We start from the raw sequence: 16020 nt of genomic DNA on the forward strand, positions 1-16020 counted from the left end.
ACCACACCTCTCCCCACATCACAAGTACTGGAAGTACTGAAAGTTTACAGGCCCCCAGAATTAGCTGTAACAACAGTAGGACAAAAAAGCCTAAAGCTTGGGATAGTAACCCTACCCTCACCCGTACTCCAGTGGTACAGAGTTAAACTCTAACATAATGTCAAAATTCAAGAAATAGGCTAGAAAAATGAGAAAACAACAACAAAAAAAAAACCTGATAATAAAAAGCTCTGATGGTGATAGGGAAACTCAAGGAAAATTCAGGAGAAGGCAATGACTTAAAAAAAATCTATAAGCAAAGCCTCAAAGAAAAATTGCAGATTGGAAACAAGCTCAACAAGAATTACTAAGAGAGTTAAAGAGATTTTAAAAAAAAGAGCAAAAAAAAAAACTTTTAAAAATCGAATTAGAATAGTAGAGAAAAAATTGAGAAAAGAAATGACAGCAACACAAAAAAAAATATGAAAAGAGAATTAATAGCTTGGTAGGAGAAGCACAAAAAATACTGAAGAAAATAAATCCTGAATGAGTAGAATTATCCAAATAGTAAAAGAGGTAAAATAAACCATACTGAAGAAAATAACTCCTTAAAAGACAGAATTGGCCAACTGGAAAAAAAAAGTGCAAAAACTCAGTAAAGAAAGTAAAAATAAGAACTGGGCAATTGGAAGCTAATGACTACATGAGACATCAAGAAAAAATGAAACAAAGTCAAACAAATAAAAAAAAAATGGAAAGTGTGAAATTTTCATTGGGAAAAAAAAAACTGACCTGGAAAACAGATAGAAGAGAGAAAATTTAAGAATCACTGGACTACATGGAGCCATGATCAAAAAAAGAGCCTAGACATCATATTGCAAAAAATTATAAAGGGAAAATACCGAGCTGAGAACTAGAGGAGAAAACCAAAAATGAAAAAATCCACTACCTCCTGAAGGAGATTCCAAAAAGAATACTCCCAGGAATATTATAACAAAATTCCAGAGCTCCCAGGTCAAGGAGAAAATGCTTCAAGTAGTAAAAACAAACAAACAAAAAAAAAATAACATTCAGATATTGTAGTCACAATTAGGATTACACTAGATTTAGCAGCTACAACAATAAAGGAGTAGAGGGCTTGGAACAGGATATTCCTGAAAGCAAAGGAATGAGGATTACGACCAAGATTCACCTACCCAGCAAAACTGAGTTTAATCCCTGAAAAATGGACAAAAAATTTAATGAAAGAAAAGGATTTCCAGGCATTCCTGATGAAAAGACCAAAGCTGAATAGAAAATTTGACATTCAAACCCAAAATTCTAGAAAGGCATAAAAAGGTAAACATGAATGACAAATCATAAAGGACTTAAGATTAAATTTTGTACATTCCTACATAGGAAGATCATACATGTAACCCCCAAGAAGATTATCATCATTAAAACAGCTTATTAGACAAAGTCTACATAGAGGCACAGGTGGGAGCTAATCATATTGGAAAGATTTCAAAAGAAAAATGGAGGAGTCAGAAAGAGGGATGCACTGGGAGAAGGAGCAAGGGAGAGAAAGAATGGAGAAATTTATCTCACACAGAATAGGCAAACAAGGAAGGGTTTTTACAATGAAGGGAAAAATACTGGGACTGGGCAATGCTTGAACCTTACTGTCATATGAACTGGTTCAAAGAAGGAAGAATAGTGTGTGTGTGCGCGTGTGTGTGTGTGCATGCGCGCGCACACACACACACACACATTTATAGAAATCCTTCTCATCCAAAGCTGGAGGGAAAGGGAATTGGGCAGGGGGCAGAGGGAGGAGGTGATAAGGAGGAGGACATATAAAGGGAGGCAGTGGTCAGAAGTAAAACAGACTTTGGAGGAAGGGAGAGAGTAAAAAGAGAGAAAGAAGGATAAATAGGAAAAATAGGATAGAGGTATAAGATGGTACCTCAGAGTTGTTTTAATACACACTTCTCTAATAAATAATGATTTAGAGCATTTTTTAATATGACTATTGATAGCTTTGATTTCTTCTGTAAACTGCTTGTTTGTATTCTTTGACCTTTAAAGCAATTGAGGATTGCTCTTATTTGATAAATTTGGCTTGATTCCTTATATATTTGAGAAATTGAAACCCTTATTGAAGAAACCTGACACAAATTTTTTCCCCATTCCTGCTCTCCTTCTAATTTTGGCTGCAATGGTTTTACTTGTACAAAAACCTTTTAATTTAATGTGATCAAAATTATTCATCATCTCTTCCCCTCCCCCACTCCCCCCACTCCCAGATCTTCACTATCTCCTATTTGGTCATAAATTCTTCCCTTCTTTTCCATGCACCTTCAATTTGTTTATGATAACCATCCTTTATGGTTAAATCATGTACCTATTTTTAAGTTTATCTTGATATATGGTATGAGATGTTGGAGTGTGCCTAGTTTCATCCAGACTGCTTTCCAGTTATCCCAGCAGTTTTTATTGAATAGTGTGTTCTTGTCCCAAAAGCTTTATCTTTGGATTTATCAAACAGTAGATCACTGTGGTCATTTTTTTCTGTATATTGTATACCTAATCTATTCCACTGACCCACCACTCTATTTCTTATCCAATACCAAATTGTTTTGATAATTATTGTTTTTATAGTATAATTTGCATACCTTTTGACCCAGCAATACCACTACTAAAGTCTATATCCCAAAAAGATCAAAGAAAAAGGGAAAGGACCATATACACCCTTTATGCACATGCAGTACAAAAATATTTAGAGTAGCTCTTTTTGTGGTGGTAAACAATTGAAACTCGAGGTGGTGCCCATCAATCAGGGAATGGCTGAACAAACTGTGTTACATGATTGTGATGAAATATGATTACGCTATAAGAAATGACAAACAGGATGGTGTCTGAAAAACCTGGGAAGACTTATATGAACTGATGCAAAGTAAAGTGAGCAGAACCAGGAGATCATTGTATACAATAGCAATACTGTAACAATGATTAACTGTGGAAGACTTAGCTACCCTGATTAGTACAATGATCCATGACAATTCCAAAGGACTCATGTTGAAAAATGCTATCCACCTCCAGAGAGAGAACTGATGAACTGAGTGTATAGTAAAGCATATTTGTTTTCATTTTATTTTTCTTTCCTTTTTTTTCACCTTGGGGGACAACATGGCCAATACAGAAATGTTTTGCATGACTTCACATGTTAAATGGGAATCATATTGTTTGCCTTTTCAATGGATGGGGGAAAGGTTGGAGCAAGGAAGAGGATTTGAAGCTGAAAATTTTTAAATGAATGCTTAAATAAAATAAGAGAAATAATATTTTTATTGGCAACAGGTCAAATACAATTCAAAGAGATTAACTGTTAATAATAGTACTTTTAAAAAAGTATCTCATCGTTGAATACAGATTTTGTTATAAATAAAGATTGATATTCCCATACTTACTTGTTGGAACTGAGCTGGAATAGGCTTTGCATAAGGAACTTTTTTTTGTGGCACCTTCTTTTGGTCCTTTTGCATTACCTCCTCCATTCCCCAGTCTAATCCTGGAATGGTCATTTCTATTTCATTTGACTCATCTTTCCCTGTAAGCATGAAGATAATAAGTTCAGAACTTCTCATATATAAAATAAACAAAAAAAAGCTGTCCATTTCTCTACCTTTATAAAAGAGTTCATTATGATGATTATTTATCAGTACTTTTGGGGACCTACTGTTAAAGATACCATTTTTAATGAATTTATAATTTAAGGAGATCAAAGAGATGGGGCCAATACCTACAAAATGGTTTCAAAAGTAAGCTTTCAAGGCAGCTAGGTGGTACAGTGGATAGGGCACCAGCCCTGAAGTCAGGAGGACTTGAGTTCAAATCCGCCCTCAGACACATAATACTCACTAGCTATGTAACTCTGGGCAAGTCACTTAACCCCAATTACCTCACCAAAAAAACGATGACAAAAACAAAAGTAAGCTTTCTAGGCATAATTTCCACGTCTTACCCATTTGCTCTTGTTCCATTGCTAGTTTTAACTGCTCCGGTATTCCCATCCCAGGAATAACTGCCAGACTATTAGGCTCAAGGTCATCTGCAGATAACAATATATTATTAATCAATCAGCAATCATCCAAGAAGGATTTAGTAAATATTTACTATGCCAAACACTGGGCTAAGAGCTACAGATACAAAGAAAAAAGAAAATCCCTTCTCTGAAGAAACCTATATTCTAATGGAGGAAACAACCAACATAAATCAACATATATATCATAAATACAGAGTAGATAGAAGTTTTAGAGCTGAAGGAAATAGCACTGTGGAGACTGGAAAAGTGCTCTCAGAGGAGGTGGTTGGATCTGAGCCTTAAAGAAAGCCAAGAAAAAAAAAGGAAGAAAAGCCAAGAATTCTAAGTCAGTGGCAAGGAAGAAGAACATTCCAGGAAGAGGGGAGAGCCCATGCAAAAGCACAAAAATGGGAAATAGGAGTATTTCATGTGAGAAACAGCAAGATGGCGAGTATAGATGGACCACAGAGTATGTAGCAGGGCACACATATGTTAAAAGTAGAGTGGGGAAAGATTCAATATAAAGAACTGATTTAAAAACCATTGCAGGGGGCAGCTAGGTGGTGCCGTGGATAGAGCACCAGTCCTGTAGTCAGGAAGACTTGAGTTCAAATCTGGCCTCAGACTAAACACTTCACACTTACTAGCTGTGTGACCCTGGGCAAATCACTTAACTCCAACTGCCTAAAAAACAAACAAAAAAACCATTGCAATAGTTAAGGCAATAGTTGGTATGAGGACCTAAACTCAGATGGTTACTATGAGTGGAGAGAGAGGAACATATAAAAAAATGCTGTGAAAGTAGAAACAATAAAGATTTAGCAAAAATTAGGATGTGTGGGCTTACAATAAGCAAGATATAGGCATCCAAGATCACACTAAGGTTGCAAACCCAGATGACTCGGGGAATGGAGATTCCCTCAACAGTGATAAGAAACTTCAGAGGGGAGAATTTGTGTAGCAAAATTAGTTCTATTATGGACATGTTGAGTTCAAGATGCCTAGAAGATATCCACTTTGAGTTGTCCAAAAGGCATTTAGTGATATGGGACTAGAACTCAGGACAGAGGTTAGTGTTGGATAAACAGATCCAGAAATAATCTGCATAGAGAGGATAGTTGAAAACATAAGAACTGATAAGATCACCAAGTGAAAGAATACAGAGAGAAAAGAAGAGGGTCCAGGACAGAATCTTGGGCAACACTTATAGTTAAGGGACATGATATAGATGGAAATTCGGCAAAAAAGACTGAAAAGATCAACAATAATAAGCATAGAGAAAAGGACACTGGATTTGCTAGGTAAAACGTCACTAGCAACTTTGGACAGAACAGTTTCAGGTGAATGATGAGATCAAACACCAGACTGCAGAGAAATTAAGAGTGTGTGATGAGAGAAAATGGAATTACCAAGTGCAGACAGCTTTTTCAAGGAGTTTAGCTAAGAAGAGGAAGAGACAAATAGGGCAATAGCTGGCAGGCATGACTGGAACTAGTGAGTGTTTTATAATGATGGGGAAGGCTTTGGCATGTTTGTAGGTAGTGGGAAAGGAACAGGTAAATAAAGAATGAAGATTAAAAAGTGGTAGGGGCAATTTACTAGAGAAAATTGGAAGGGGTAAGATTAAAGGCACATGTGAAAGGGTTGACCTTGACAAGGAGAAAGGTGACCTAACTATCAGAGACTAGAGTGCAAGAGGAAATAGTAGGGAATGACGTCAGAGGAATGTGAAATGAAGAGCGGAAAAGAGGGAGTTCTTGAAAAATGACCTGTATATTTTTGGCGACATATGAAAAGAAGTCTTGAATAAAGGGAAACAGAGAAGAAAGTAGAATGAGAGACTTGAGAAGAATAGCCAAAGTGCTGAGTCAATTAGGGAGGAGAAGTAGGATTGTTTTGCTGGATTAAAGGTCCAGTTGAGATGCCTGACTCCAGTTCTTTTCAGCCACAAGTGAGCAAAAATGAAGGAGGGAGATAGTGAAAGTAATCCAGGGATGAGGTTTGACAAGATATGATCAGTGATAAGAAAAGGGAACAAAGGATTCAACAGCAGAAGATAGGGTAGAATTGAACTGGTTCACCAAGAAGTCAAGAATTGAGAAGATAGAAAAAGAATAGGGTCAGATCAGATATCTGATATAGTACTGAGGGGATACAGGAATTGAAAGTCACAATGAGGATAAAGAACAGATTTAGGAAGAATGAGGAAGAGGAAGTAATAGCAAGATAAAAGATTATGATGAGATATCAGAGTAGTGTCTTTCAGTAAATTTCTATGCGTATTTCCAATTGATAAACCATACTTCTTCCTCACTGGTAAATTAAAGGTTTCTGGAACTACAGAGCAGAAACTAATTTTTACTGTCTCACCCACTTCTTTCACCAAGTTTCTTCATGACATTATTTTGAAAAACTGCAGCTGCACAAAAAAGAGGAATGAGTATACTCACCATACTCTACTCCATCTTCTGACATTCCAGGGAGTAGGTTCAGGTTATAACGATCCCGCATTTTATCTCCAGGCCTATTTCTAGTCCAGAATTTGCTATGCAAGGAAAAAGGAAAAAAAAGTATGGCTTCAATTCTATTTCTGGGTATTAAGAAGTTGAATATAAGGCTATCGCTTACTACTTTTTTTTCTTATAAGGGATTATCCTTTTAAAACCCAAACAGTAAATACAAAGTCTTTTTTTTAGTTTAGTCCAAATCAGTTTTAAATACATGTGAAAAAACTAGAGATATAGATATGAGAAAAAAGATTTACATTATCCCTGTCTTATACTGATTTTATTTTTTTCTTTTAATTTTTATTAATACCATTTGGTTTAAGTTACCAACATTTCTCCATACACAGGGTATTTGAAAAGCCTTAGTGAAGTTTCAAGTGATTAAAGTTTAAAATGACACTAATACTCTTGAAACATAACGTACACACATTCATCTTCCCCCTCCCAAAGAGCCAATCTCTTACAGCAATTAAAAAGTTAAAAAGATCAGTTTAAAAGAATAAAATAATTATAAAACATAATATTGTATTAAAGTATAAAATACACTTGAGAGTCATGCAATTATATGATTTTCATTGCCATCATGTAGATAAAGTTATTCCTTGAAATTTCTTAGTACCTAAAATTACCTGGTATGGTCATTTGATCCTGAACAGAGAATATGTCCAAGAGGATGCCAAGCTAAACTCCAGATCATTCCTTCATGGGCCATCTCCATTCCACCTACTTCCTTCTCCACCCTAAAACCACAATACAAAAATTTTATATAGGTAAATTTTTTTCATATAAGTTGAAAACAGACATTTTCTTTTGATTTTCTTAAACTGTTCTTCAATATGCTTATTTCAGCATATAGTCAACATTTATTGAGCACATACTACGTGCCAGACATTCTGCTAAACTATTTTCTCCCAGGTTTATCGACAGTTCCATGTACGTGTTAATGAGATACAAGTAATACCTGAATAAAAAAAAATCTGAAATTTTACCTGATATTAAGAAATAATGCTAATATATCTCTCTAACACAAAAATAATGTATTCTATCCTTTTCTCAAACATTAATAACAAAAGAGATTTTAAATTTTCTATCCTAGGCTAGGCTTAGAAATTGATATTTACAGATGTAGAATTTGACAGTGAATACAGAGCCACAGAGTAGGAAGGCTGCATTTTAGTTCTAACATCCTCACAAAATTATAAATTTTCTCAGGAAATATTACATACCCAACATGCCAGAACAATAAAGAACCATCCGATCCTCCACTAGCAAAAAGACCTTCATGAACAGGATGCCAGGCTACCGCTGTAAAATACAAATAAAAGAAACAATTATAACAAAGAATACACTGCATAAAGCTGGAGTCTCTTTAAACTGAGATCAAAACAACAAGTTAGGTGGTTGAGAATGCTATAGATTATCTATAGCATCTTGATCAAAAATTACAAATGTGGTCACTGACCTGTGGCTTCTTTCTTATGCCCTCTAAAGACCTGAAGCTCCTCTTTTAGATTTCTAATGTCAAAAAGTTTACAGAGGTGGTCCCGGGATGCTGTAAGTAGCCAATTGCCATTGAGATTTAATTTAACTTCCATAACAGTGTTTTTATGGGCATGCCTAGAAACAAATTGCCAATGAAACAAATTAGCAGAGTCCCTGAAATTTAAGAAAACATAACAAAACAAGATAACTACCTTTTCAATTCAGAAATAACAGCACCAAGATTAGAAGGGCATGTGGTGAAAAGTAATAAACTGAGCATTTATTATAGGAATTTGAACTCCAGCATTATTTACTTCCAGATACCACAGGTAATAGAAGTCTGTTTTTGGAAAGACAGTCAAATGGACAAACACCAGAGAAAGGTGACTCCTTAGGTTTTGTATTAACAAGGCTAAAGAGCAGAAAAGCTTCAATCTGAGGTAAAAAGTTGATCTGTAGAGCATATGAACAAAGAAATAAATAATACCTACTAACATTGATCTAATACTTTAAAGCTTACAAAGTACTTTACATATGTTATCCCATTTGATCCTCACAAATGTGAAGTAGATACTATTATTATCCCCAATTTACAGATAAAGAAATTAAGGGTTAGAGAAGTTAAGTGACTTGCCCAGGGTCATATAGCTAATAAATGCCTGAGACAAGATCTGAACTAAGGAATTTTCAACTCCAGGTCCAATACTACAGGCAATGTTCCAAATCCCATCTCTGTAAAGGGAGAGAGATACTTCCTGACTCTACTCTGCGACACTGGCCTTGATAAGACAACTTAACCACATGGTTACAGGACACTTAAGACCAATCTAAATGACATGTAAGATAATTCACTTTGACTATCAGAATACTGTTATAGATAGGGTTTGATCTCATAAAACCTCTCAAGTCCTTTATTATTCAGATTTTAAGGGAAGCAGTATAATGAGCACTGGACTGGGAATCAGGAAAACATGAGTTCAAATTCTGTCACTGACTCTTACTGGCTGTGTGACCATGGGCAAGTGATAGCCTTCAAAACCCAATTTCTTCATGTGTAACATGAAGATAATAACACCTATGATACCTATCTCACAATGGAAATGTGAGTATCAAATGAAACAACGTATTTAAAGTACCATATAAACATCAGCTATTTGTAGAAATATTATCAAACAGTGCCTATAGCATATTCTTATTATAGTGCAGATACTGTCCATAATACAAATCTGCCCATATAACTCCAACAAGAGCTCGTGAAATACTCATCAGTCATGATAATAATTGGGCTACAAATATAAAGATGACATCTTATCAGAAGGGACAGTAAGGAGAAAGTGGTGCTTTTTCTGCTAACTAATGTAAATGATTACACCTTCCATTGTTCAATGATAAACAGGTAAGTGAAACAATGAACTGCATGGGTAATACTATTCTTTAATTGGCATCAATGAAATTGAAACAAATGTGGAAGACAGAACAAAAGTTTGTTTCACATGGTGGATGGAGAATATTTAATACAGAAACCTAATGAAACAAATCAGTTATCCAAACTAACCCCAAAGCATCCTATTTCACTAAACTGCCATGATTACCTTTCCAGGAAAATCTGCCAACAAGAAATAGTTAAACATTACAAACAAACTGATAAATTAAGAGTGCTTTGCTCCTCTCACTTACAGTGTTGCCAGGCTCTGCCCAGTCTTTGGATCCCAGAACTTAATTGGCTGTTGACTATCTTTACTTCCTGAAACTACTAAACCTTTTGTTGGATGCCAGTCTACACATTTCACATCTGCACCATGCCCTGTTGGAAACACAAAAGTCAATTAAATAACCTAATAATTAAAATTTTTTAAAGTTACAATCTAACAGTATAAGAAGATGTGAAAGGACCTTCTAAACATTTATTTTTCACTTCTGCACTAAATGACCCTAAATCTTATTTTTTGGAGATGACACCTTTGGTCTTATCATTCCAAAATCATTTGTTAATAGTCAAACACCTTATGGTGCTAGGAATCCGGAGTTGTTCGTCCCTCTGAAGGACAAAGCCACATAAAAGCAATATGAGACTAACTACATACCATTCCCACTAGCTAGTGGTAGAATTGAGGCTCTTTGACAGACTGGTCCAAGTTTTATTAAGGTGTAAAAATAAGGCATAAGCAGCTCATTCTGCATCACAGTGTTTTTGTCAAAATTGTTTATTAACTAGTTCATAACTGTTTCACAACCATTTCCCCCTCATGTCAAACACCTCAAAGTTTTCCATCCTTTTGTAAAATCCTTGCTTCATCTTTTTTTATGTGTTAAGGACTGGATCACTGAATTCATTGTTATAAAGAATGCCCAGAATGTTATGAGCAATGCTCTTCTACCATGAAGCTTCTTTCCAATTTATAGTCATAGAGATGTACCTGGAGTCCTGATAGGTTAGGGGCTTATTCAAAGTCACGCTGACAGTATATGTTAGAGGCAGGACTTGAACCCAGGTCTTCCTAGCTCTGAGGCTAGCTCTCTATCCACTAGGCCATGCTGAATGCTTCTTAAATGAAAAATCAATATATGAAAATCAAGACTTACAAAGTTGTAAAAAAAAAAAAAAGCAGGAGGATTCTTTGTCTTACAAAAAGATATGATGAATTTCCTTTCAATGGCAAGTTTACTAAAAGGAAAAATATTTACTTGCAACTTAAATTTAAAAAATAATCAGAAATCTCCCCATCTCTCTCGCAACTCCCAATTTCAAGCATAGCCACTAATATCTTTCAACTTTAGAAAGAAACACAAGAGAAAAAGATGAGGACAGGAAAAAAATAGGAAAAAGAAGGGAAGATTATAAAAGTGATATTATTTGCAACTACTCAAAAGAAGGAAGTTAATTAAAATAAAAAAAAATTTGAAATACAATGTTCTCCACTTCCTTCAATTTGACCATGAGGCATATAGCACAGAGAAGCTTAAAGGGTCAGGCACTACTGTCAAATGAAGATCCAATAATACTTAAGTCTTCACTTGGGAAATTGTGATCTACATTAACAGGTTCTGATTTTTAAAAATTCCACTTACAGGAGCACATATATGATTGATATATATATATCAAAAAAGTAGGTCTATGCATACTGCTAATTTTCTGAGGACTAGAATACCCTTAGGAAAAATGGTTAAAAAAATTTAACCTTTGGGTACTGATTGGGAACAAAGTGTACATCCAAAAGAAACTACTGCATTTCAAAATCATTCAAAAATATTTTTATCTGAATCGACTCCCAAAGTGTGTAAATGGTCCAATTCTATCAATTCCCACCAATTATTAATCAAGGGGGATATATCCACGATCTTTCCTCCCTATGACAACCCTGAAATCTCATGAATATGAATGTACCCTCCAAGAATGCAGGTTGCAATCCATCCACAGCTGCCTAACCTATGCAACAGTTAGCCATTTCACAAAAGTTTACCAAAAGTGGTATATTCAATATATTGAGGGCCCTCCTTGCTTTTTCCTGACACCCTGAGAATACCATTGGAGCACTTGGGTTATCTACTTGTCATCCTTCATCACATGACAAGCCTATCTTCTCTCATCATACTTTTACTTCATGACATCTTTATTCATGGTAGTCTTTATAGTTGCTCATGGGTAATATGTTCCAGCCTATACACACTCCGTACATGTCTCTCCGTTGTTTTCTAATGCAACGATACACTAGTAGAATATTGTTTTTTAAAAAGAGAGGCCTTTGTTTCTGGGAGAAGATGAAGTTTACTAAAGAGCTTGCAGTTTCCTAGTCACAGTGTAATCCAGCCCAGTCTCCATCTCCTGTTTAATTCTTGGCCCAACTAACTGTCCATTTGAATTGTCTGTCCCAGATAATACATACTGACAAACAAGCTCTATTGAACAGAATGTCATAATCTGGGCAATAAATATTCTTCATTCACTAATCTTTCCTATGTGGATGAGCAGACCAAACTCTTTTAGAGGGTTACAGATCCCCCATAATCCTCTGGGGTTTGATGCAACCAGCACAATGTCATTTCCAAACAGGAGCATCTGGAAGACCTCACTATCCACATGGAATCCTTCAATATACACACTGCAAAAGATCTCTTCCATCCCAATGGCAAAAACATTTGGCAAGCATACACTGTCTTGCTTTATGCCTCAGCTGACATTTCTTGTCAGAGAATGGTTGAACAAGTTATTTCTCTTGTATCTTTAAATGAATCTTAAATGATTTTGATATGTAAATGATATGACTTGTTACAAGAGAGTTTTTAAAGTGTTTTGCTCTACCAAGCCAAATGTCTTTTCATTAAATGATGAAAGCAAAGTGGGAGCTTATATTCCACAGGTCAGTGGTGTCAAATTCAGACAGAAACAGAACCCAGAAAGCCACAAATTGACTTAGAAAACCAAATTAATGTTATCTATGTCATATTTACTGTCATTTTGTTAAACATTTCCCAATTAATCTGGTTCTGGCTGCACTCAGGAATTTTGTACAAGCATGACACCTCTATTCTACATCATATTTAGAAAGATGATAAATGTTGTATTACTTGTAAAAGTCTGCTTGTTTCCTACTGATAATCTCATCAAGGTAATGCAATTGCAGATAATTCTCATAAAGTTTTTAAACAGATGGCAATGTAGCAATATAGGCAGATAGCTGAGATTGTTTTCTAAGCAATATAGGTAGATAGCTGAAATTGTTTTCTAAACCTTGGTATTTTTCGGTTAACTTGCGAATTATCCCTCAACAACCCTCAGAATTGTTACAGATCTCTTCTGTAGCCACAAATATGGACCTGTGTACACTCAGTTCAACCCAGTTGGTTTTCCAATATTTATTCTTGCCAGTGCCATTTCCACTTCTTCTATAAGCACATCCACCATTATACTTAAAGTTCATTTGTGTTAATTGCATTGTCCTTAATGATTTAAAAAAATTCATTAAGAAAACCTTTGTAGATCTTTTCCATTTTTCTTTTTGTTGCTGTTCTTACCATTTTCATCCTTAAAAAGCCCTGGCTTGATTTTTCTCAGTTGGATCTCTTTCCAGTGTTTCGGCAAACTGGCTTTACCCTCTATTGTTTCTCTTTGTTTTATGAGGTAATATAATTCATACTGAATCATCTTATTTTTTCCTAAAATCTCAAAATTGAGATCATATTCTAAAGTGGTAATGCCTTTAGTTAGCATCTCTTTCTGCTTGGCAAGTAAGTGAAGTGTTTCCCATCCGAAGGGTTTTTTAGGTCTTTTTGGTTTTGATATGGCAATTGGTTTACATTAGTTTAATGTTATAAAATTATTACAATTGTGGTCACGTTTTTCACTTCTGCTGTCCATTATCCATTTTTCAAAATCACTTGACCTTGATTTACCAATAGAATTGGTTAAATTTTATCTATTTTCTGATTATTCTGTCTTTTGTTTACTAATTCTGATCTTAATCAAATGAGCGGCTTGACAGTACACAGACAGCTAATTCATAGGTGACTTCCACAATAAGGGTTTTTTCCTGTTAAAATATAACCAATTTCATTATACTGCCTACCATGTACATTGCCTAATTTTTTTTTTTTTTCAGAAAAAGAATTCATTATGTAATGATGTCATATTTTTGTGTACACTACAAGCTTTTGGCCTTTTGTCATTTCTTTCTGGCCCATGCTTTCTGATATATTTCTCCCCATGCTCTCTTAATTTCCCACATCTTTCCTTAAGTCCGGGTATTAGAGAGAATGCTCATATAATTCGGAGGGTCTTACAAAGTTCTCCATCTTAATGTTCTACAACCAATTTGGTGCATGAGTTGCAATTTTTTTCATGGTATTTTTGAAAATATTTATTATCACCACGCACTACAGGATGACGAACTGTTGCTTGAAATAATGCTTCTTGTTGCCTTTGAGCACAGCATAAAATCAGCTCTTTTCTTTGCCTCTCCAAGGAGTACCTTTAAGCTGCAACCTTCTTTCTTCTGGTTTTCTTTATAGGTAGAAAGTCAAAATTATTAAGATTTATCTCCTCCAACAGTATGATTATTCAGTAATGACTAGACAAGGATCTCACATTTAAAGCGTCAATAGTCAAATCAAAACTTCAAGCTGTCCTAAAAAAACGCATGATTCTTTTTTTTTTAAAGGCAACTGGGTTAAGTGACTTGCCCAGAGTCACACAACTAGTAAGTGTCAAGTGTCTGGTCTGAGACTGGATTTGAACTCAGGTCCTCCTGACTCCAGGGCCAGCACTCTATCCACTGCACCACCTACCTGCCCCTAAAAAAATGCATGATTTTTAATACATTCTTCCACTTTCTAGCCATCGTTGCGCTACTATCACTCAGATGTATTTCACTGGTTGGCATGGCCAAAGAATTGACACTGTGGCAGTATCAGTTCGTTAACAATATTTTGCAAAGTGACTAGTACTTTGTGGGTGAAAGGGAAGGCAGTATATTAAAAAAATTCTTTCCTTGGCTACTCATTAGGCACACTTTAAAAAAAAAGTTATTGGACCTAAGAGGGAAAGGGGAAGGAAATTAACCACACTTCCAAGCAATCTCTGACCTACTCTTTCTTTTCCTCCTCCTCCTCATAATAATAATAGTAGTAGTAGTAATAGCTAGCAATTATATAGTGCTTAAGGCTTACAAAGTGCTTTAGAAAATATCTTATTTTTTTCCTCACAACAACCATGGATGAGAGGTACTATTATTAGTCTCATTTGACAGATGAGAAAACTCAGGCAAACAGAAGTTGTGACTCACCTAGGAAAGAGCCAGTAAGTGTCTGAGGCCAAATTTGAACTCAGGTCTTCTTGATATCATGTCCAGTGCTCTATTCCCTGGGCCACTCACTGTCATACATAGAACAAGTAATGGAATTATTTGTTCCTTGTAAGTCAGTAATTTACAACTTGGGAGTCTAAATAAAAAGTGTTTAAGATCTGGCACAACACTCTCCCTCCGAACACATTCTCCAGTAATTGACCTATGCTCTCCAATTCTTTACTTAGATCAATGCTTCATCCTATGTATAAGCTGAGTTAACAAGTTACTGCTATATTGCATCTTCCAATGACAAAGAAGAAGAAAATGAACTAAGGAACTATGAATGCATTTTCTCACAGCATTTTGCAAATAACCCAGGTATGGTTGAAAAACTGCTTAACTTCATTTTTATTTTGAACTTTTGAGGCATGGAATGAAAATATAAGCATTTTTAAATTGTATTTATCCGAAGTTGTAAACTACTAACTTGCAAATAAATGTTTGGAACGATTATAGGATGTCTCTGGAACTAAAAGAGACCTTAGAAGTAATTTAATTCAACCCCTTTATTTTACAGGTGAAGAAAGTCAATCTTTGAAATGGAAGAGATCGTAGGAAGACAAAACTGAGGGCCCCAAGTTCAGAGATTAGCTTGAGTTAACACAACTAGTTGGTGGCCAGAGAAGGAAACATATCTACATAGTATTATAAGGACTTACTATTATTTTTCTTTTCTTTTCAGAATTAAAAATCTGCCGACTTCCAGAAGAATATCAGGGCAGGACCACTCATGGTTATTTCTTGTTCTGATGAAAGGAAAACCCAAGAGCATACTAATGGCAAAAGATGAAGCTTTCTAAACTGGTAACATCTCCTTAGACATCAAATAGTCTTCACTATCTAAATTGGCATATGTAAAGGCACAACCATATTTAGAGCCTTTGAAAAAATCTACATGAATCATATAAGAATGTAAGCTCTTCCTATTGATATAAGCATTTTATTTCAAAATGTAATCTAAATGACTTAGATAGCTAGATATTAAGAACCTGAAAACTGTAGGTAACTTAAAAAAAAAAAAAGGGATGAAGGTAACAGTAAGGTATCACATGGCAACATGAAACATATTTCATGGAGCAATTTAACATGGAAGTACCACTGTAGTAGTAGTAGTAGTAGTAGTAGTAGTAGTAGTAGTAGTAGTAGT

The 16020-nt window shown here is 35.3% G+C and overlaps 1 protein-coding gene across 3 annotated transcripts in view; it reads right to left on the reverse strand.

Moving 5' to 3' along the window:
* The window catches only part of WDR33 (WD repeat domain 33), a 112829-nt gene that overhangs the window by 16175 nt on the left and 80634 nt on the right, over positions 1-16020 (reverse strand). For all 3 annotated transcript variants that reach the window (XM_027854736.1, XM_027854735.1, XM_027854737.1), the window contains exons 8-14: positions 9709-9835; positions 8012-8166; positions 7776-7854; positions 7179-7289; positions 6493-6587; positions 3983-4069; positions 3429-3568 (exon numbers count right to left, since the gene is read on the reverse strand). In XM_027854736.1, the coding sequence (XP_027710537.1) occupies positions 3429-3568; positions 3983-4069; positions 6493-6587; positions 7179-7289; positions 7776-7854; positions 8012-8166; positions 9709-9835 (794 nt within the window). The remainder of the gene's footprint in view (positions 1-3428; positions 3569-3982; positions 4070-6492; positions 6588-7178; positions 7290-7775; positions 7855-8011; positions 8167-9708; positions 9836-16020) is intronic.

Source organism: Vombatus ursinus, unplaced genomic scaffold (genome assembly GCF_900497805.2).
Source record: "Vombatus ursinus unplaced genomic scaffold, bare-nosed wombat genome assembly UNPS02010548.1, whole genome shotgun sequence".
NCBI classification, from domain to species: Eukaryota; Metazoa; Chordata; class Mammalia; order Diprotodontia; family Vombatidae; genus Vombatus; species Vombatus ursinus.